The sequence below is a fragment of the Ascaphus truei genome, chromosome 6 (assembly GCF_040206685.1).
Source record: "Ascaphus truei isolate aAscTru1 chromosome 6, aAscTru1.hap1, whole genome shotgun sequence".
NCBI classification, from domain to species: Eukaryota; Metazoa; Chordata; class Amphibia; order Anura; family Ascaphidae; genus Ascaphus; species Ascaphus truei.
Genome location: NC_134488.1, coordinates 72,919,607 through 72,944,070, shown reverse-complemented (window position 1 = coordinate 72,944,070; position 24,464 = coordinate 72,919,607). Strand labels below are relative to the sequence as shown.

Below are 24,464 nucleotides of genomic sequence, written 5' to 3'. Positions count from 1 at the left end.
TGTTGGCTCACTGTGATGCTGCATTAGCAGCCATTGATTTGAATGGCAAGTAACCCAAGATTGCAGTGCATTAACCAAAAGTGCTTTACAATGCACTGCAACTCCCCCTCCAGCATGGGAGATTGCAAAATCAAGGGTGGAGATGCACAGTACGGAGAGGGAATAGGATTACCGGAAGCCTGGGTGCAGGAGATATACTTACTGTAGATCTCTTCCTTAGGAAGGCATCAGCTTCATCCACAAACAACAGAAGACTGCGTAAAAGGAGGAGACAGGAATGAGTGTAGAGACCTGGTGAGGTTTTAGAAAAATCGGCCCGTCCCTCACCTTGCTACATTTAACAAGGGATGGATAATAAGAACAGTGCTGCAAGAGTTAATTAAACCCTCCGCAGAGAAATGTATTGCAAGCCTGGCTGGCAGTGAAGGGGCTGACGTTAAATGCAAAGATAGAGTCCTTTGGCTATTATTATCTGGGTTAGTGGCTTCCAACCTTTTTTTGGTTAAGGAACCAACCCTATGTGAAATTCGGAGGAACCTCAACCCTCTCTAATAGCGCGCCTGAGATCAGATGCATTGCAAATTCTATGTATTTAGTACAATTTTAAAATGACCTGAAAATTGGAGGGAACCCTTTAGGGATTCCTGGGGAACCCAAGGGTTCCTAAAAACCCCGGTTGAAAAACGCGGAAGGACTACAGAGAAACTGTGACATTATAGCTGCATTTTATGTAGATCACCCCATTCTGAATTTCTAATAAGCTGCAATACGGAGTATAAACTTTGCACTGATTAGCTAGCGTTTCCTCTGCTTATTCAAGACTTGTGATTCTCTGTTCTCCAATAGCGCATGAACACCTATAGAAATAGTGGTACAGAAGGGTAGGACTCCTGGTTATTACTGTAGACTAGGCTACAAAACCAGCAAGGCATGGCTGAAAAGTGGCTCTGATGGGACCAGAACACTAGATCTGAAAAGCAGCAGCACGTATGATGGAAAAATTCAGCATTCTTATAAGCCACATAACAATATGTTTAAAGACTAAGGCAGCAATCCCACCTGCTCCTTTTCACAAACCTCTAATAATTGTACCAGGTTCTCCTCTGCAATGAAACTGCCTATTTATAGCTCCGGGGAACCCACCACCCTTTACAGTTTAAGCTCCGGTATTAAAGCTCCCATTTGGGAAACCAAAATGGCCTTGAAACCCCAGAAGGGTATCTTTGGCCGCAGCCATTTGGCAGTCACCAAATCGCCACCGGTGCTCTGCCGCCATAACTACTGACCGCAGGGCAAGATGCCACAGGTCACATCACCGTCATTGCCTTCGGCATGTCCTCTGAGCTTCTCCGACGCACAGGACACTTAGTGTGGCCGCCAGCAGCCGAATGGGAAAATGTACAGGTGTGTCCTGGCTACTGGTGGCCCCATGCTGAATGTCGGAGGTACCCTGCGGCTGGGAGAGGCGCTGAGGACATGCGGAAGGCGGTGACCTGCAGCGACTCGTCCTGCGGTCAGTAGCTATGGTGGGGCGCTGGGGCGATTGTCATGGCCAAACGCCCCAGATCGTTGAACCCCTGTGTGCCTATAGGAAGCCGCAAAGAACGACATTAACCATTACATTGCAGGCTTCATCTTTAAAAAACAAACAAACATCAGGAAGTAAACTGGCATATAAAACTATTTCAGGAACTAGGGCGTTCCTTGAACTAAAATAAATAGCGCAATTCAGCTCCAGGGGTCCCTCCCCAGGGACAAGCTTAGTGCCCTTAGTCTTTATACATTTGAATAAATGAATTAGTTATCCATTTTTTTAATTGTATGTCTGTCACAGATTGAGTATTTAGACTGGACTGAATAAAAGATGGATAAAGAACACCCCTCGTCATGTCTTTTATATTGACGATCTGATGTTCTTAAAAACCAACCCCCTGAGTGGGTGGGCCTGAGAAAGAACACATTTTAAGGTAACATTGGTATATAGAACTATCTTTTAGAAAGACCATGGGTTTGGAAGAAAAATAAAAAAAAATAAGAGTCTTGTAAATAGTCTAGATATTAAACATCTGTCACTATTTCTGTTCTTTAAAAGACTTAATTCTGCAACTATCAGAATAAATGAAGTTGGTAATAAAGAAACATTACTGTAGGAGAAGGTGCCGCAATGGACAACGTCAGCGGGAAGGTGCTGAAATCAATACCAGTGTGCATAAAGCAATCATTTGCAGCTTACTACCTGGGGAGGTTTTCTGTAGGAGGAATTTACACCAGACCCGCTACCTCCCATTTTTGCAGAGTCTGGTTATATTAGCTGGGAACGCTATAACAAATTAATAATCCAAAAATAAGCCAAAACATTATGAGCAAAACTAACTCGTACATGAGACTTAAGACTACCCAAGACTGGCAAGACTGCAGCGTTGTCATGCTAATTTGATCCAGTATAGAGGGTTATTGCATACCCCTAAATTAGCTATATCTTTTTTAGGTAACAATTCTACCCTCCCAGATGTGGTCCTGGTTTGAATGTTATTGGTATGTGAATCAGGCTGGAACAGGCTTAACAAGATCTTGTATATTCATGAGCGATAGCTGCTCTTTCAGAGATGCACAGTCCTGTCCTAATTTAGGGGTATGCAATAACCCTCTATACTAGATCAAATTAGCATGACAACGCTGCAGTCAAGGAATTGGACTCAGTAGGTTTGTTCATTTGGGCCAAGATTCACTAAAGGGTGCTAAGCTTTAGCATGCCTTTCCTCCCATTCAAAGTAATAGGAGTTAAGGTGTGCTACAGCTTAGCATCCTCGAGTGAATCTGAGCCTAGATTTGTCTCTATGTGTTGGTAAGCTTTAATATGTCTTCTCTATGGTCATGTGGTCAGTGAACATACTGTACAGTGTACATGGGTTTCATCACTTACCCTCTCTTGCTGGTGTTGGCCCAGTCGAATACCTTGTGCATTGCAGTAACTCCGTCCCGCCCCATGGGGGCGACATCACCACCTGTCATGATGGCATAATCCATGCCAGAATGCATGGCTAGTTTCTAAAGTAAAGTAGAAAATGCACAAAGGTATTGCATGAAAAAAGGTTTTTATGTAAGCGAGGCACAATTTACCAGGCTTCTACTGTTTTGTATCAAGAACTGGTGCTACAAAAGGGAAATGCTGTATAGAAAGGAGTTGCCTTGGTGTAAGGGTGTCAACCTGAGAATGTTATCCTGGAGCCAGTCCAAGTACCTTGTAACATTGGTCAAGCCATTTTATATTCCCATTACAGTTTAGTCACAAGTAAACTTTATATAGTTCTTTATGTCATCAGAAGGGTACGATCAGTACACAAAGATCTTTCTTTGTTGGTCCAAATCACACTATTTTGCACCCCCTAACCACCCCTGTTAAAGAATGACAACTAAGGGACTATTTGAAGTTCGGGGCACCCCACGGTTCCCGATATACCTGCCGGTAAATGTACCGGCGGTACTTGTTGGTATTTAAATTCCTGGTGAGGCAGGAGATTTAATCCACCATTTTGTTTCGCCTGAAGGTGACTGAAAGCGGGTACCTTCACCAGTAAAAAAAGTATTTGGGGAACTAGGCGATTCCTGAGAACTGAAGGTGGCGCGGATTAGCTCTTGCAAACCCTTGGTTCCACCACCCTGTAAAAAACAAAAATGGTGGTCATTTAATGAAAAATAAATACATATACAAGGCGGCGTGATTGTTTCCTTAACACACACACACTGGCCCATGGCTCATTTTCCTCCCACTGTTTCTTGGCATACAAGTCAGGGGGCTTCCCAGAGCTCAACCGCCCAGTTTTTACCCCAGAAAGACCCCTGGTTCCGCCACAATTGGCTTTGTTCTCCTTGGAGAATATCATCGTTGCTGGCAAAGTAATCAAAAAGATGACGAGCAACATACGTTGTATTGATTTGCTGTGAACTGTCAACACCTCCTGCTTTTTCTAATGACCAACTGGAGAAAATAGATAAACTAGAGATCTCCTGGAGGTCTGAATTTAGGGAGAAGAGAGGTTGTTACTGTACTTCAGAAAACCACTTAGAAAAGGTGGTAAATAATATAGCCATTTCTGTTTATGTCAGGCAATGCTGCTTTCTCATTCACAGTCATACACTTGAAGTACCAATACAGCTTTGAAATATACTCAGAGTTTGAAAGGAGGCAAGATCGCTCTCCCCTGACCTGTATGTGTCCAAGACCTCTCACATGCATATAACATTCAAATTAGTGTTACAGCAAAGTGGGCATTCTACTTTTCCTGTGGGTTTGCAGGCAGCCTGCAGTTGGTAATGCTTCATTTATTTCTGACTGTCAAGCAACTTAAAGTAAAGGTTTCTGATCTTGCTGGCTCTGTCAATGGTCTTGTTAAACATTCTAGAAGGCTCAAAGGGAGCAATCCCATATATTTCTCTCTGGGGAAAGGGGCCATCAACCCCAGCAAGCATTGTGTGGTGTGCATGTCACATAAATATAACCCATTTCTCAATTTAGGAGAAAAAGATGAATTTTAATAAAGTCCAGCAATGCTTAGCCCACAAATCAACAGCAGTGTTCATATTACACCTACAACCCACAGAAAGATGATCACGACACAGTGCAAGGTGTATAAAACAAGAAAAGACAGAAAAGCCCCAATGCTACATCCAATGTGACAAAATGCATAGTAAATAGTATATAGTTAAATACTTCAACAATAATATTCTCATGAATAAAAGGTCACTTAGTTAAACCCTTAGGCCAAAGCGTTATATGCCTGCAAGCCACATCAATGTATAACCAAATTTGTAGGTCCTAACACTAAGCTGTGAAACTTCTCTTTTACCTCTGTTGGAGGGAGAATGACTGAAGTGGGTCTGTCCATACAGCAAAATGAAAAAACAAAAAAAAACTACTTAAAAAAGTGGGGAGGGGTGAGCTTAAATCCTGGAAGGAGGGGCCAGTAACCTCCAAACAACTAATGACAGTTAAAAATTGAAATTAACAAACACAATCCCAGCAGGCTTATAATACTTTGGCCAAAGAGTTTAACTAAATGACCTGTCTCATGAGAATTATATTATTATTGAAGTATTTAACTATATACAGGCATACCCCGCATTAACGTACGCAATGGGACCAGAGCATGTATGTAAAGCCAAAATGTACTTACAGTGAAACACTCCCTTTTTTCCAGTTATCGATGCTTGTACTGTACTGCAATCATCATATATGTTCATAACTGATGTAAATAACGCATGTGTAACAGGCTCTATAGTCTCCCCGCTTGCGCACAGCTTCGCTACAGGTAGGGAGCCGGTGTTGCTGTTCAGGACGTTCTGACAGGCGCATGCGTGAGCTGCCGTTTGCCTATTGGGCGATATGTCCTTACTCACGAGTGTACTTAAAGTGAGTGTCCTTAAACCGGGGTATGCCTGTACTATTTACTATGTGTTTTGTCACATTGTATGTAACATTGAGCTTTCTGTCTTTTGTTGTATACATTTGGCCACGCTCAGTAGCACTCCTTTTCACAAATATATATGAATATGATGTGGTGGGTTTTGGGGTTCTGAGCTTGCTCGGATTTTGTGAGTGTGTGTAAACAAGGAAACCAAACCACATGGGGACAGAAATTAAGCTTTCATGACCATTTCTGAAAACAAGAAAATGTAAAGTGCAGTGCCACCTTTTTTCCTAAAAATGGTGTCACTGAGATATCCCCTAATATTCAGTCTGATGTGATGCGGCTATGTGCTGCATGCTTTCCCCAGTTATGTTTGGCCCTATCAATAGCAGTTTGTACTGCTTCAGTGGCAAGTCTTGTTTGGAGCTTTGGGTAAAGCCATCAAAACATACAACAATTAAGAAAAGAAAGGGGGAAAAAAAAAAAACCAGTATAAAAAGTGTTAAAAAGGCTTTGGGAGCTTTTATCTTGCTTTAGCTCTAACATATATTGATAAGACTGCACCTTTAAACATACATTTAGTGTATAGAAAGGATACAGCAGTTGGGAGTAAAAACCATACACACCCCATACCTTGCCAAGGAGGACTATAGGGAGTTGTGGCGATGCGAGCACCTAGCCACAACTCAAAGGTGCCGTCTAAAATGTTTTAACAATAATATTACCAGATCAGCCATTGGAAATTGCATCAGTCATATTAATCTATCAACAAGTCACCAATATGGCATCACTGTAATTATACATTACTGGCTCTATATGGTGTTAACCCCGTCTGCTGGATATGTAATATCTTGCCTATTTCAATACAGAACAGGTAGAGAGCAGCTACAGTAGGAGCACAGAAACCTAGCATTTAAACCAGGTCTCCTCAACTAGCAGCCTGCGAAGAGCCTTGATGTGGCCATTGGACTCAGCTGCCCAAGCAACTAGTATCAAATTTGCAGGAGGACGAGTACACCGTTTCACAGTAAAACTCGCTTGCAAGATAAGGTAATGTAAACATATATGGTGAAGATGTTGTACATGCTTGCAAAATACGGAAATAATTTAAGTCTTTAAATGCATCCAACAATACATACAAGTTTGTGATCCATGTACTACTACATGATTTCTGATGTGGCCCCTTTAGAGAATTGCTTGAAGAGCCTGGATTTTGACACTGCAGTGGTGCCCATAATGACAACTGCAAATCAATAGGTTGGCAAATGTTTACCTTGGCAAAAAGTGTTTTCCCAGTCCCAGGGGGTCCGTACATCAAAATGTTTCTGTATAGACCTTTGTTCTTCTTCGTGTTTCTTGTGGCAATTGCAATATCTCGCACACGTTCCTCCAGTTTAGGCTGAAAAAATAATAATAATTTGAGATCCCTCAGCTTTGGAATGCTCTCCAGTAGCAAAGGAGTTAAAGGTTTGTGCTGTAGAATGTAGCCCTACCTTTATTGATCAATCGCCTCAGAACTCTAGGAAAGCCATGATTATATTGCATGGTTACTACAGAGGAGCTTGTTAAAAACAGAACGGTACACCTGGCCTATTAAATCTGTTTTTTACCAATACACGATTACACTGCAACACAGACACGGAGGATCCTAATTAAACCCTTAGGTTAGCCATTAACCCATAGCTATTGACATAGCTACTATGTCATAGAGCCCGGCACTCCAGGGACCCTACGAGGTATCTTCCTGCTCGTTTTCCAGGGGAGATTGCGTTCTGTGCTCCTGTGGTGAGCAGAACGCGATCAATGAGGAAGTGGAATGGAAGGAGTGTTCTCCAGTTAAAAATCGATGACAAAGCAATCCCGTGCCGGCAACTGCCGGAAGGGCTCTGGCACTCAAAGGGTTAAAGGAACCCTAGCACCTAGCCATTTTCAGCACTGGGAACCCGCCAATTCCCAAGATAATTCTCCTTTTCGGTCGGTGCTGGTGCTCCCTATGGAGAATCCAACATGGCTAACAATGTCGCTCAATGATCAAGAGGAAGCCGCAACCAATGACGCTGTGGCTTCCTAATGGCCCGCGGATACTGCAAGTTGATGGCCATCTGGTGAACACAGTCAGTAGCTCGGGGACCAGGGGTCCCAGTGCTCAAAATAGCCCAGGTCAGTAGGGAGAACAATCCGTAGTGTCATGTTTAATAAGTTGAATGCAGGCGACTTAGATGTATTTTACATAATGTTTTCAACTTTTGATATCTCTGTACAGTAGTAACTAATTGTTTTGGAGTTTTCTATGATCTTTAGCCAATCTCTTGTGATGAGACTGTAAATGATTGTGCATATAGTTAAATTGCGGAACCAGAGTTCTCTTTTTGGGTTAAATTTGGTCAATGACGGTGGCTTATTCAAAGAGATACTGGATAAGTACAATCTTGTCTGGAAAATAATAAAAAAAATGAACGCATGAAAATAGAAACATTAATTTTCACACAAGCAGCAACAAACAAAAAATACAGTGTGCTTAAAAGCAGCAATCCCCTCCAGACGCTTCTAGAAGTTTAACTCGTTAGTAATTCGCACACGGAAAAATCATGATTAAAGAAAATCATGATTTTCTGAACCTCTAGCTTCTGTTAACCCTTATGGCTTCACTTGGCTCCAGGGAGAACTCCATTTTAAACCTCCCAGACACTTAATATTTCAAAAGCTTATATCTCCAGAACAGAGCATCAGATGCTAATAAAAATAGCGTGAGAGACGGCAAGAGGAGTTCTCAAAGTAAAAATTAAATGCAAAATGCTGCTTTAATGTGTAATTAGGTCTAAAGTATGAGACTTGTAAGAACTTTTTTTTTTTTTTTAACCTATTAAGCGTATTTAATGTTGGTTTAGTTTTACTCCACCGCAATAGCATTCGCATAGCTTTTTCACTCCCTGAATTACAGGATGTCATCACATTTTTCTAAGATACAGCTCAACATTGTTATAGCGCAATCCGCTACAACGCGGATCCGTTTATAACGCGATCTAAAGGTGGCTCCCGATTTAAAAATTATAATATATAAAATTATTATTTTATTTTAATTATAAATTATAATTTGTGCACATGGGTGATACAAATAAAGTTTTTCTGTTGATGCTTGAAGTCAGCCAATAGCCAATAGCCAATGGGGTGGTTGTCCACTGCAGCTCAGGAGCGACGCGTCATGGGGTCGTGGGTTGATGACGTCACTCCTGAGGAACTGGCATATATAAAAATTTAAGTTTTATTCACTTACCTTACACCTTGATAAAGTGCAAGAGTGCGAAACGCGTAGTTGGAGTATTTTTTTTAACCTATTTATGCTTATGTTAGCTGAATAAATAATATTTTTATGGGAGTTACCCTGTCATGATCATTTTTGTTCCTGTCCTGCTGGGGCTTGTGCTCCGTTCCACACGGACACCGTTTGAACACTTTTTTCAACGGATTCCGTATGCCATTAGGATTTGCCAGATCCATGGAGAGGTCTTCATACAAAGATAAGAGGCAGTAGCTTTATGATTATAACTCCCCTCATACATATTCCCTTAAAATTTGCAGAAGTGAGAGTCATATTGTGCCATATACTGTGGTAGGTACCACTAGTCGTGAATTCTCCCAAGCATCTTATACCTGGACTGTTTATGTATCACTATAGGCATTTCTGGACATCATTAAAATCAATAATGGGAATATTCCATAGAGCACATAGACTGACTGACCACCATTTCAACCCTGGACTGTACTGTGAAATTGAGGGGTCTGATTCAAGGATGTAGGAGCGCAAAGGTCACTGCAGCAAATGCAGGCCTGCAGAGCCTCCTCAATTTCACATGCAGGGTAATCCCCATGGAAAGGATTTTCAGCAGACAGAGAGAGCAACCGTAGGGGTAATCCGGCCACTGCATCACATTAGGGTCACAAAGGAGCCGAAAGCGGATTTAAAGATATGGGAGATTTTCTTAAAGGATTTAAGCGAAAAGTAATTATAGATAGACAGAAGCCAGAGTAATCAGGAGCTGGAGCTTTATACAGATGCAGCAGCATCCATGGGTTTCGGCACATATTTTAAAGGGGAGAGATCGGTTTAACGAGAAACATTGCAATTGTAGAGCTTTTCCCCATAATAGTAGCAGTGGCGCTATGGGCTAGGGAACTGAGCAACAAGCACATAGTATTCTGGTCCGATAACCTATGGTTAGTGTGCGCGGCTAACAGCCCATCAGCAACATCAGACCAGTGATTAGGGAGCTGCGATGCATGAAATACAACATAAATTTCAGGGTCAAGCACGTCCCAGGGAGGCTAATCACAACAGCTGACGCTCTGTCGCGGTTTAATTGGGTGGCTTTTAGGCAAGCGGCGTCAGCAGCTAAAGCGATCGATCCAACATGCCCATGTCACCTTTGGCAGCTAGGGACATGGGACTGATGGTCCTGGGGCATAGGTCACTAGCCCTTCGCATCTAGAGAGACTACCAATGCGCTTGGCAATGATGGCTCACATACAAAAAAGCGTCCGGATCAGAGGGCAAGAGAGGCAGCAGCAGACTGCTCCCTAGGTTTCTGCTAGTGCAGAAATATGCCGGAATAATGTGTGCGAGGATCGGTCTTAGGCCCCGCCCCAGCGACAGGTCCCACGACTAAACAGGTGACGCACCGCAAGTTAGGGGAACTTCGCGCAGCGCCGCACCATCAGGCAAGGTGATACCACAGGGGTCGTCGGGCTTAGGCTCTGCCCCCGCAACACGTACCGGACATGGGTGACGACACTGAGGAAACTACGAGCAGGCGTCGTGCTACCAGGATCACGCAAGCGGTTAATCCCAAAACACACTACGCTGACCTAGGATCACCTTTACTGCCTGCACCCGAGACATACTCCGCCCCGATGACCAATTGGGCGGATGAAGATTGAGTGGACGGATGATGTTAATCTGTGGCAGCTGCTTGCACCCTGCTCATTGGCTACCTGCCTTTTATATGCTCAGCCAGCCCTCTGGCAAATTGGCTGAGCATAGATCTTCATTTGTAACATAGTGCTTACCGAAGCATCTTCCTGCCTTGTCCTATTACCTTGTGCATTCTGCTCCTGTCTTGTTCTCTTAGTGTTTTGATCTCGGCTTGTATCTGGACTCCCGACTTCTCCAATCGTCAACCTCAGCTTGCATCTGGACCTCTACCTTCTCTATCCCTGGACCCCAGCTACCCTCAACGACCATCCGACTTCTCCAACCCTTGAAAAGGGCGAGTATCAAGACTATTCTCACTTCTCCTACCCAGACCTGGCTATACGACTACCTCTCTGCACTCCGGACGCAGTCTCGCAGCTGGAGGTCGGTGTACCCCAACATCCCCACCTGAGCCTCGCGGTTCCATCCCATTTGTGTTGAGCACCCGTTACAGTGTGCCAGGGCAGGGGCCATGCTGGCGGGGATGGCCTTTTTTTCTGAAATTACACAGCCTAAAAAGACATAATCAAAGCTTTCATAGTAAGGAGAATCCAGATAGGCTGGAATTGGGGGGGTGGGGGGGACACACCAGGAAGGCAGATAAAAGGCAACCAAAAATACTAGAGAGACTAGTGGCGATTATCAGGGCTACCAAGCAGGTGTGCACAGAAACAGCAGAGGTGGAGCTGTTTAGAACAGCATTCGCAAAAATCTTTCGGCGTCTTCCGAGTCGGAGAGCTGGTGGCCTCTTCGAAAACGTGCGCTAATTAACGTGGTCATCAACAAAAGATCACGTACAAAATACACAGGTCCAAAACAGATCAAGAGGGAAGGGGAGGTCGTGGGTCCACCTCACAAAAAAAAGGCAATTTAAAAAAAAAAAACAAAACAAAAAAAAAAAAAACACTGGCTGGGCGTGGAGAAGACAGGAAAAACAAAGCCATGGGCAGATTCACCCTCGCTTGTGGTGAAATGGTACTCAAGCACAGGGAGTTTATTGCAATAGACAGTTGGCACAGGCAAGACGGGTGTGAATCTGTTGGACAAAGGTCTAGATACGTTCTAGGGATCTTGCAGGAAGAGGTGAGGGAAAGGTCAAAGTTAAGGGTGGGCGTGTTGGTCCCAGCTTAACCGGTCCACGGTTGGTAGTGGGTCCTCCAGGTGGCGAACCTGCTGCGCCATCCATGCCCAACGCTGATGTAAGAACAGGTAAACATATGGGCGCTTGTGCAGGAGGGCCCAGTAGAGCCCAAACGATGGATTGACAGGCCCGACGGCGCCGCCAGCCTGCTATACCTAATCAAAGTGTGGTAAATTAGGATGCCGGATGTATGGTTGGGTCTACGCTGCCACCAAAAGGGGGGACAGAGCCAAAGCATCCTGGGCAGCCAGCGCAGCCAAAAGGCAGTGGACAAGGATTGCCCCCTTCGCGAGGGGTGGGGGAGGGGTCTCCCTTCCCTACTTGCCACATTGAGGCAACATCCAACGCCTTAGGGCTGGCAGGTAGTTTCAGGGTTGTTTTTAACACATGGTTAAAAATAAAGCTGTGACCTTTTTTCTTCCAACCAAATGTGTCGGCTCTTTATTACTTTGTTGGGATCCTTAGTGCAATGGATCGGAGCATCAAGCTTTATAGAGAGCAAAACTGTAAACTGTCCTGACATAACTGGTAAGCTATTTGAACTCCCTCCCGCACAAACTAAAAACCCACAGCTATTTCACAGCCTTCATTGTATATTACATACATCATAACGTTCAAATGCCATTTACTGCCGGACATGCGAGTTGTACTTACACTGAGAATAACTCCCTCCAGAGCATCCTGAATCTTGCTGAAGAGGCGCTTGCTGACCTAAAGATAAGGATGAAAAGAGTGTTGAGATTGTGTGAAAATTGTTTATGTAATCCTTTGCTGCCAAAGTGCATTGAAACAAAATGCTTTACCGATCGCTCTGGCAAGAAAGGGGCGCAATTCCCAAACACAGAATCCTTTGCGTCTCCACCATATCCACTGTGTGGTCTGATGCACATGGAACGTGTTTTTTTTTTTTTTTAAATAAATCAGTTCTGGACTATATATATATATATATATATATATATATATATATATATATATATATATATATATATATATATATATATATATATATATATATATATATATATATATATATATATATATATATATATATATATATATATATATATATATATATATATATATATATATATATATATATATATATATATATATATATATATATATATATATATATATATATATATATATATATATATATATATATATATATATATATATATATATATATATATATAAAAATACTTGCAGCATTTAAAAAACAAAAAAAACTATTTTTAATGTATTATAATGTAACAAATATTTTTGTTCCTATAGCAATCATTTACAAAATCACATCCTTTCCTCTTCTGAAACAGGCTCTGGCACACCCCTTTTTGAACCCTGACCTCTATCTAGCAGTGAACCAATTGTATCTAGTGATTGCCTGGTCACATGATCTTCCACACAGAACTTTGCATCATGGGTCCTCTTCTACTGCACTGACAACCATTTAGTGAACCCCCAAGACGAATCTTCGCCGATTGATCACAGGAGAATGGATCAAATCGGCAACTTAGCTAATCACTTGTCAGTGTGTAGATTGTATTGATGCACATATTGAATGGGAAAAAAAACAATAATACTTTTTTTTAAATGGCAGCTTGAGCTGCTGCTTTAAGTTTGGCGACTTCTACCCTGAAATGTAACAGACACAAATATAACCCAAGTTCACATATGACCCAAGTTCTATGTGGTACAGAATCCAGCTTTCATTGAGCCAAGTTATCACTTTTTCTGAGGGACACCATTTTCTTCATGAACATATGGAGAACAGACTAATCCTCACCTTAACAGGATGCTTTGCTGCCTCCAGCACAGTGATACGAGAGGTGTCTCTAACTAAAGATGGTTTTCCAAGACGCGCTTCAATGTACCGACCAGCAACTCCAGTGGCATTCTTGGCAGTGTAGACACCCACAGCAAGTAGAGTTAATCCCGCCACCTGTAATATTAGAATGAAATCATTGAATCTTACTGTTAGTCCTGCTACTTATATAGACCGTATACTGTTTACACAGCCAGGCAACAATGCGACAAGGAGAATATGCACTAAAAACAAAACAAAAAAAAGTGTCAAATAAAAATATATTTTTGTTTTTTCCTTATACAACTCTGACAGTGTACGCAGCACTGACAATTTTTGCAGGCACTAATCCCTGCCCCATAGAGCTTACAATCTATTTATTGGTATCTTTGCTCACTGAACCACTCCTTTAGCCCAATATAATCTCTATCTCTTGGAAAGCTCCCATTTGTGGACCAAACCGTTGATACATTGGAATAAAACATCACTATATTGTTTTTCCAAGTCCTGTGAGCGAATTTACATACATTATATTAGATTTGTTGAGCATAACTCCCTAACATAGCCCTAACTAATTAATTTGAATGCTTCTATTATAGAACTCGCATAGGCTTTGTGAGCAAGTAGCAGCTATGAGTTTTACAACAGCTCCATTCACAAGTTCATTTATGAATCTTTTCCTCGTTATACATCAACTGCTGAATCGGATGCTCTAATGTCATTGCCCAGACTAATACAGAGTGGAGTATACTAGAATTAAGAGCGCTGCTAGATTTCTCTTTCCACATATTTAGCAAATGTGTCTTCAGGCTTTGCTTCGTGCCACAAAAGGTAAAGATGCAGATTTCACTTTTCTTGAAGTCAGCTGGATTAAGGAAATTGCATTTAATGATGTCTACAGCAGGCTCCTTTGTAAGGACGTCTGCACTTGATCAGACAAGCTGACCTCTAACCCATTGAAGCTTTGGTCAGCACCTGCTGCCCTGTCTAGCCGCTTATAAATAAGAGCTGCATGAATACTGCCTTCCCCCATTCTGCCACCCTTGGAAAAAACGGTGACTTTCATGAAAAGCATTGTTAACGCCTTTGCTTCCGTCTAAACGTCAAGTCGCTTAATTCATGTCGGGCTCCTTTGACAGCAAAGTGGGTTAAAGGTAAAACCAGAGACAACCCGATGTTTCCCCAACATCTCACTAGGCCCATTCAATGATACGGACACAGGGACATACACGTTCTGAGGGATTGGACTGGAGATGAAGGGTTGGCTCTAGGTGCCAGGAAACCCGCATCTCATCTTGCAAATCAGAATGAGGTATCTTCCTGAACACAAGGCATGCTCCTGTTCTTACAACACAGAGTTAGCATTTGGCTCTGGACAGGAAATGAGATTCAAAGTAGTTCAGAATTGAAAAAAAATTAATTAAAAAAAATAAATAATGAACATGTCCAACAAGTTCAACCTTAACTTTAATTGTAAATTAGGTGAGATGCTCCATCATATTCATTATAAAACAAGGCAAAAGAACAGCAGCACCCATAGAAGTTACCAATTTGTACAAGGTAAGGAGCAATCATCTTCTGCTCATCAGGAAGGATCAGACAGGAGGGGAGAAGTGACAGCTCCTATTAGGCAAGTGTCACTGCAGCCAAAGGAACGGATAACATACAACTTAGGAGATAAAGGCTGCAGCATCCCCCAAGGTGAAAGTAAATCACCAACCGCTGGCTTTATGTGAGGTCACAAACAGCGTCAAGCCCCTGAGGATGATGCCCGGCCTGACAGGTGCCATGTAAACGTGACCTTACCCAAGGCTGTCATAAATCAGAGGAAAACACAGCGTGCAGAGTTTGCCATCCTTTTAACAAAGCGGCTTCCAGATAGAATATAGGAGATTAGCGCCCCAACATAAACAAAGTATTACATGGGAGGCGCTGGTGTAAGCAATCAGTATGCAACTAGCGATATACTTTTGGCGCATTTTTTACAGCTCAGTATCTGGTGTCACATTGGGGTATGTTAGGGCACTGATCGTTTTATACACATGGTTAAAATAAAATATGTACATTGGTACCAACGGCAGACTTGGGAGTTAAGCTGCTATCAAGATACCTCAGCTGTATAAGTGTGATGGTACAAGGCATAGAGAGAAAAAAAAACTCTTACACCACTAAACCTTCACTTTATATTTTAAAATATAAAATTACATTTGATTAAAAAAAAAACAAAATTGCCAAAATTCAATGTTTCTTTTACCTTCCAAATATCATAGGAATTAGAAGCCACCCCAGGGGGGAATCCAGAGTTATAAAATATTCATACCATCTTAGAGGGTGTTTTAACCAGTATACTATTTGCATCAGGTGGCATACTAAATATTTGTCTAACGTAAGATACTGCGAGTCCTCCAATGTTGGAACCATCACGACCCGTCTGGAAATTCTAGCTCTTTTCTAGCCATATACAATTGAGAGGAAGCATTTTGTAGGTTTTTCAGCTGCTTGATAGGGACTGGCAATAGCAATGTCAAAAAAGGATACAACAGTCTTGGTAGTATATTCATTTTCACAGAAGTTACACGTTCCAACCATGAGATTTGCAATTTATTCCACTTTATCAGGTCCTTTTTAATCTGGGAGAACAGGTCTTGATAATTATATCTATACAGGGATTGATGGCTTTCTGCGAGAGGAATTCCTATGTATTTTATTATGGTTCTCCTTCCATTTGTAATTAAAATGAAGCAGTAATAATTTCAGTTAATGTCTAGGCAACATGAGGTTCAGGGCCTCATACTTTGCTGCATTTATCTAATACCCAAAGAGGGCCCTAGGTAAACCTGTAGCCCAGAGATAAGTGGCCAAAACCCGTAGTTTCCGGGTGAAACCCAGAGTGGTGGCAACCCTGAATATGACCTTATCTCCATGACATGGTTACATTTCAGAATGCTGGTTATAAAGCTACAGGGCAATGTTCTGCAAGTTTTAACTGCACATACAGAGAGACACACCTGTGAGCTAGCAAAAGCTTGATTACCAATTATATCCCTTTGTTAAAATAAAAATAATTTCTCACTCCAATCTGGCAGCAAAAATATTTTTTTTGCATCGTCAATGCCTTTCTTTTAAGCTTGTGTGGGAAGTGGGAAAAGCTTTTATTATGCATCTGACATCTGTGCGTTCATTAGCAAATGAACGATTATGTGCTCATCAAATCAAAGTTTTCATTAGCAGTGCTTTGGAAGGGTCGCCATTAAGAGAAAAGCTGCAGGGGGACTGCAGGGATGAGCCACACTTTTCAAAGTTGAGAAGAACGTCAAGTTGTGTCTGTATGTGTGATTGAAATGTGCACAATCGTCCATTTTATGAAATAGAGATGCAAGGATTCATGTAATCTATACATGCCTACGTTAAAAAGGCACGTTTTATAACCAACGGTAGCAGTGGATTTGGTGTCTTTTAAATAAAGGTTACGCCCGCCATTACCCCAACCTGTCAATGATATGATGTAGTTTTTTATTGTAGCAGTCCTATATATGTTCCTCTTAAAGTATGAGAAACTGTGATGTATAGTCCTGTTCAAGATTGGGGACCTGCAGGGGTTAACACTCTTAGGCCAGGTCCCTGCTGGCTACTGCAGTGCTCGCTGTGGCGGACACTGCATGGACAAGAGCCGCCCCTCAATGGGGCCGGGTCCCGCTGCGAGTTGAGTTTTTCCAACCTGCAATAAAATTGTGAGGGGAAGAAGCGACAGAGCGCCAGGCCCTGTCCCCCGACTGTTCAGCCAATGAGGGTGATCCTGCTGGGTGATGTCACGGCCGTGCCCCCGTCACGTTCCCCCCCCCCCCGTCTTTCCCCCCGCAGCTCTCAGCAGACCGGGGAATTCGGCTGCACGCGCCACCAGCCTCACAGGCACTGGGGCCGTAGCCCTACTAAATGAGCTGTAATGACATCATAGTTTGGTATTATAGGCCTGGACACTGATGTAATCAGGTCCATTGTTGAGGAATCAGGGAGATGTCGACCACCTGCTGAGTGGACTTGCTCTGCAAGAAATCTGTAAGACCTGGGGCTGTATCTGTATTGTTTGCCTGTGGAAGGGGATTTTATCAGCATTGTCCTGCCCCAACTCCAACCCCAGTAATCTCATCAACCGGGTCTAGGGCTGTGTGCAGAGACTAGGAATATTGTTCCTACCCAGACTAGCTGGCATCTCCCCGATTGGGACAGGCATATAAATGCAGCTGAACCCTGTTATAATGCGATGCTCCGGGGCCACCGAATGAAGCCGTATTATAACCGGGATCGCGGAAAAAATGTAAATAAAATGGCTGCTGCGATTATGGGTTCTACGAGAACTTAGGCTAAGGTCCTTCTGCACCCGCCTGCACGCCCGCCTTGCAGTGCCAGTGTCTTTACTCACTGAGCCACTCCTTTGTGACGGCTGTGTGCTGACAGGGGACTCGCAGAACCCCTTTAAAAGGAAGAGCTGACATGGAGTCAACAGAAGGGAACCGAGAGACCCAGTGCAGAGGTCTGGAGGATTAGTGGATCTGCAGTCTGTTTGCGGCATTGGCCGGAGCTGTTTGGAGTGAGGCAACGGAGGGGAATTTAAAACTGCTAACCAGTGGAAAACAAGGTAGTGCTGCCCATACTACCGAGGCACAAGTTGGGAACACGTAAAGGGGCAAGGCTCCGGACGGAGGTCCCCACATCTAGCACTTGACGTTGTTCCCCCAATTAGGTGAGTTTGTGTACGTTTCATGTACTGTAAGTTTGTGGAAACTTTTTCCAATAAAACCACTTTTGTTCAACTCTGCAGTTCTATCTAGCGTATTGATCCCTGGTGTAAAATTGCCCTGGTCGCCCGCGACAGGCTTTTTTCTGGTGGCAACGGCAGGATCGCTAGGCTCAGCACCGATATTGTTCCAGAAACAACTGTGCTGAGTACGGTTTCAATTCTGAAGACCACAGAACTCCGTTACAAACGCTACAGTGCTCGGACACCCCTTGCCCTTCCCTGTAGTTTGTACATCTAATAAATGAGACTACAAGGATGTCGGCCAAGTATCGGTCCTGGACTAAGGACCGGTTCATACTCAGATGTGAAGTGTGGAATAACCACCGAGAACCGCGACAAGAAACATTTGTCGCCGAGCTGGTGACCTAAAAGGCCATGCACTCAATGATTGGAGCTGAGGCAGTGGGCAGCCCCGAGACGTTTGTCAGCCTTTCCAAACTATGAGAATCGTCCACCACCTCGAGTGAGGATTCATGGAGGCTCCAGCGGTGCTACCTGCAGCCGAAATGGTTATGTGGCGAACGTTAGGCGTGCGCTGGAAGACCAGGGAAGTGGTGCAACCCCTGCTCAGCGAGTCACCATGCTATAACTGTTGATCAAGGAGGTGACCGAGCGGTCAGGTCCAGATCGTCCTCTGGAAGTCAGGTGCCCTGGGCCAGTCTGGCACCCTAACTCATCTATAGCACCTTTGCGAGGATACAGACAACATTGACGGGTATCTATGGTCCTTTGAGAACCATTGCGAGATGCATCAACTACACAAGGAGGACTGGGTCAAATATCTGGTCCCTCAGCTGCGCGGCAAAACAGTCGTGGTGCATCGGGAGCTGGACCAGGAGGATGAAAAATGACTACTCTGTTGTAAAGGTGGTTCTCCTGGCCAGATATGCCGTTACACCAGAGACATACCGGGCCCAGTTCAGAGCTCTGAACAAAGTCACCATGAACACGCACCTCTAAATTTATGTCCGGCTGGAGCACCAGTTTAAATGTTGGATTGCCCAATGTTAGGTGTCTAACGTTTAAGACCCTCCATGACTTGGTCAAGGAGTTGTTCATGTTGAAATGCTTTCCTGAGGAGCGGGAGTGTGCCACTGATCAAGTTGGCTAGTGCGAGGCAAGCGGCCTTCGCAGAGAACTTTGTGACAGTCCGGCCCTAGCTCGAGATGGCTCCCACTGCCCTTTCCACCCGTAGTGCTTTCCACCCCCGACAGCCCGATTCCACCTGTACCAGCACAAGCTCCTGGCAGCCAGCCACAGCGCCTACCAGCACCCAGCAAGTTTACCCAGGAACGGCGGTGTTTTGGGTGTAACCAGACTGGGCACATGTAGCACGTCTGCCCCCAACCCTTTCCGGTCACATGTTGCAGTAATCGGGCCATCGCCTGGATAGGCAGCCGGATGACCCAGTACTATCCCTTGTGTTCCCGATGCAGATGGTAGAGACATAAGAGACCAACCCCCTTCTCGCAGCCAGTGAGAGCACTTCAGGTTGCCACGGTATGTCTTGGTCCCACAGACGTCTGGATCAAGCACCTCAAACCGGTGACCACTGGGGACCGGATGACCACCGGTATGCTTGACTCTGGCGCTGCTGTCACTCTAGTTCGGCCTGATATTTTGCCCAGCTTAGATGCCGCAGTATTGTTGGGCAATGACCTTGGTAGGATCCGATGCAGCCATGAGGAGGATGATGTAGCTGTAGCAACTCTGAGCCAGAGTCGCCGGGATCCCGACCCAGCATCAGGTTTCATTCAGACACAACCCTGAACCCATCGATCCTTGGAGCAATATGCTGTGGACGTTCCGAAGGAGGTTGGCAAGGTAAGATGAGCGGAGCTTGACTTGATGATCTGATCTCCCAGAGACTGTAACTAGGGCAAGTGGGCCAAAGCAGAGTCAGGCGTTCTGGGATGCCGTGTGGACGGACCCAAGCTTGGAGGGCATAAGGCAGCGGCTGCTGAGCCGTCCTCTGGGAGGATCCTGTGGCACCATGGACTCATACTGGGAACAAGCCCTGGCAGCTCCGGACAGACCATGGACAGCCAAGTGTCAGTTGGTGGTACCCAGTACATACCAGACACAGTTGAGCGATTAGTGCACGCGATCCCGATAGCGCGGCACAAAGGGGTTACCCGTACAAGAGACAGGCTGACTCAGAATTTTTCCTGGGCGTGGATATCACAGGAGGCATCAGCGTTCAGCCGCACCTGTGATACCTGCCAGCAAGTAGAATGGCAAAGCGATCAGACAAAGGCCCCCCTGAGGCCCTTACTGGTGATCGGGGAACACTTCCAGCGGGTGGCGGTGGACATTAGGCCCATGATGATTCCCAGTAGGTAAAAAAAAAAAAAAGCATCTTTAACGGTTGAGGACTTTGCGACCAGGTACGCGGTGGCCCTCCATTAACACCCGTAAGGTGGCTGAGGCACTGATAATTATTTTTACTATGGTAGGTTTCCCCAATGAGATCCTGACTGACCAGGGCGCACAGCTTGGGTGAGCTGCTCCAAAGTCTCCGAGCTGCGTTTGGGGTGACTCCTCTACGTACAGCCCCCTACCATCCTCAAACCAATGGACTGTGTGAGCGGTTCAAAAGTACCCTGAAAACAAATGCTGCAGTGGAAGCCGAAAGGGGAGACTGGTAAGCGCACGTGCAGCTCCAACTGTTCGCATACAGGGAAGTGCTGCAGGAGTCTACCGGCTTGTCACCTGTCGAGCTTCTATACGGGTGCTGCATCTGTGGACCGCTCAATCTTTTCCGGAAGGGAGGGTGAGACCACCACCACGGATACAATGGTGCTCCAGTATGTGGTGGAGATCAAGGATCGGTTAGCCTATCTGATGGTGTTAGCACAGGAAGCTCAGACCAGGCAGAAGCGCGGATATGATAGAAATGCCCATAGTAGAGAGTTCATCCCGGGGCAGCAGGTGCTTGTTCTAAAGCTCCTGGCTGCCTTGTTATCTGGCAGATGAACGAGTCAAATTACGTGGTAGCTGTGGATCAGGAGTTAGGTAGACAACAGCGCTACCACATAAATATGAAGGAGTAGTGGTCTGGTGGTGATGAAGGTGTATAGCCCACCATCGGGAGACACAGCTAGCAGAGCACTGCCCGATTGTCTAGGGGAGGCTAGGCAGGGAGGCACTGTGGGGGATGCGGCTCCCAGCTCACGGCTAACTAACGGGAACACACGAGAGAGTAGTTAGGAAGGTATGGGAGTCTGGTCACGGACAAGCTTGGACTGACTCATCTCACTTATTGTCCAGTCAACACTGGCGATCAGAGGCCCCTGCATAAGTCCACATACGGGGTGTCTGTAGAGGTAAGGAAGAGCCTTTAGAGGGAGATCTAGCAGAGGGGTGATTTCCAGGTTGCAGAGCCCTAGATTTTCAGGGATAGGGAGGGGGTGCAGTTATAGAGGTCCCGCGCTCTCCCCCCAGGCATTTAAATTAAATGACGGGGGACCACACGAGGCTTCTATAATACACTTACATTCCCTTCCAGCGACAAGTCATCTTGGTAACCCGAGAGTAAGGCACCGAGGAGGTCAAGCAGGGGTGGGCACGAGGAAAAGTTTGCACACCCCTGGTCTAGAGTATTGATCCCTGGTCCTGGTCTCCCGTGACAAAAATAATACTACATTAAATATTGTTCTCAAAGTTCATTCTTTAAAACAAATGTTATGTTCCCGATCAAGACTTCTTGCTCTTGTGTATCCTGCTCTTTCCTCTTAGGAGAATGTTTTAAAAGACTATCTATGAAACATGCATCATGAGATTTTGAGAGAACATTTGAATAAATCTGTATAATTGTAATAGTACTGTACCATTATAGAGCCAGTCTATATTGGCTGTGTAATGTCTTAAGTGTCACATGTGAAGTGTCTGTGGAGCTAAAATTGGAGGTGAAGACTACAAGAACGGATTTTAGCACTTCGTCAACAATCCTGCAACTGTGAGAACTTACTGAATTTTTCTAAAGTGACACTTTTTGCACACGTATAGACTAAGTTTCTAAGCTGCTGTGTAACCTTCAGTGCTAGACTGCACTCATGCCTGATTTATACACCTGCTCTTTCAGCTCTTGCTCCTCATATCCTCCAATACCTGGAAACTCATCCTACCTGCTTCTCATTATGTTATCCCTATTGCTTTTCCTGTTTGCAGTTTCCTCACTCCTTTGTACATTTTTCTATTCGCTCCACATTTCTTCATCTCGCCTTCCCTCCACCTTTGTCTGTACCAGACACTGCACCACTATTGACATACAGTACCTCTTCTCAGCAACTTCTACATCCCTCAATAAAAAAAAGCACCTCATTTAGGGGTGACACGACTCCTCACTTTCCTTCTCTATTCATATTCAAATCATAGATAAAACTTGCCGCTTCTTCCTACGTAATATTGCCAAGATCCGCTCTCCGCTGCTAAGCTATGACAAACTCTAATGCATGCCCTTAGCCTCTCCAGTCTGGATTATTGTAACATACTGCTAACAGGCCTCCCTGCCTCAACTTTCTCCTTTGCAATCTAGCCAAAATTCTGCTGCTAGAATAATTTCACTCCAAAACAGTCTCTGCTCATCTCCTCCTTGAAGCCCTGCAATCAAGTCTCAGATCACCCTCGAAGTTCTCTTCTTTGCCGTCAAGGCTCTCTACTAATCTGCTCCTGCATACTAATCTGATCTCTCGCTATACCCCTGCATTCTACCCATAACCATCTCCTTCCCACCCCTACTGCTATCTCTCTCGCCTTAAATCTTTTCCCCTCACCTGTATGACTCCCTCACACTCCGTATACGCCAAGCACCTTCTCTCCCCACCTTTAAGACCAACCTTAAAACTCACTTCTTAAAATTAAGTGTTTCAATAGCCTAGACTTAGGAGCAACACTGGGTATGGGACAGTAGCCATAACAACCATTGTGGCCAAGCACTGCCATCTACTGCACTTATTCTCTCACCTGTTGTCTCCAAGTCTCCCAACATTCCACTTGGATTGTAAGCTCTCTGGGACAGGATCTTCCCTTCCCATTGTCTGGTCTTATTTGTTGCAATTTTTGTACTATAATTCCCTGTACTGTATTGACTCTAGCAAAGCACAACGGTGGGAGCTATATAAAGATATACATACATTCGCCAATTAATAAACCTTTTAGGATGGACTGCACCAAAAGTAAAGATGACCCTACAAGGCAAGAAGCTACAATTCATTCAGCTGCTCAGTTTTTTTTCCACCACAGTAAAGGCCCAATTCAATAAGGTCTGAAACGGAAAACTGCCACTAACCCCTGAATAGCAGTTTCTGGCATATTGCACATTGGACAATATTGAATAAGGCCCCAAGAACTAATGCAAAGCAGCCTGTGGTATAAATATTTATATGCGTGGACATTTAACATAACCTAGGTACATTCCAGGCATGCAAGTCTAGTACTACAGAGGTCTTCACTTTGTAATAACCCCAAATCACTTGCACTAAAGGCACCTCCCCCTCCCTCCTTCTTAGTCCATAGACACTAAGCCCGTGCGGAGGCTGAGGGAAAGCGGGTGCTTTCCCTGGCCTTAGTATGCGCGCCGTCCGGGGCCGTGTCTATGGGCGGGCCAGTGACGTCACAGAGCTGGTTCGCCCTCATTGGGCAAACCGCTCACGTGACCGGTCCTGCGCGCATAAACTAAAATTTGAGTGTCGGCTACGCTTTTGCACGCCTGCGGAAGCGTGCGCGAGCCCCTGCTAAAGCCGCTCTCATTGCGGCTGCAGGGGCTCACTAGCACGCGTGAGCGCGGCTAAGCGCTGACCATGCCCGCAGCCCTAGAGTCAAAAATTGACAGATAAAATAGGTCAAAGATAATATGACCATGTATGGCAAAAGCTGAAGACAGAAGAAAGGTGTGTGGGGTATGAGTGACCTACTGTATGGATCTAGTATAAATAGGTTTTAGGGCTTTGGTTTCTTTGTATTATGTGATATCAGGAAGGACAATGCTAGTGCCCAATCGGAGTTATTACCGTTTTTTGTTACATTTGAATACGTCAACTATTCTTACATCCAAAACATTGGAGGTGGATTTAAGAGGTTTGAACGCCTGTTTTCCAACAGTCAAATTGTAGATAACACTACACGTACATGTCCTTAACTAGTCAGACAGACCTCGGATTAGTGCACTACGGGTACGCGAGATATTCCACTGATGATCCTCAAAGTCTTGGGGTAATAGATGGCCTTTTGTGAGGCTATAGAAAGAGCTAAAGATTTAGCCAGACTAACGGTTTGTGCTGCCAGGGGAAGCCGCAGAATCCTAACCGCGGCATACCCCGAGCAGCAGGAAATCTCTCCGTAGG

The 24,464-nt window shown here is 44.5% G+C and overlaps 1 protein-coding gene across 1 annotated transcript in view; it reads right to left on the bottom strand.

The window, feature by feature from the left end:
* LOC142497264 (ATPase family AAA domain-containing protein 3-B) overlaps positions 1-24,464 on the bottom strand; it is a 62,038-nt gene that overhangs the window by 22,968 nt on the left and 14,606 nt on the right. The window contains exons 8-12 of the mRNA XM_075604799.1: positions 13,305-13,460; positions 12,173-12,229; positions 6,682-6,807; positions 2,924-3,048; positions 203-254 (exon numbers count right to left, since the gene is read on the bottom strand). Of these exons, the coding sequence (XP_075460914.1) occupies positions 203-254; positions 2,924-3,048; positions 6,682-6,807; positions 12,173-12,229; positions 13,305-13,460 (516 nt within the window). The remainder of the gene's footprint in view (positions 1-202; positions 255-2,923; positions 3,049-6,681; positions 6,808-12,172; positions 12,230-13,304; positions 13,461-24,464) is intronic.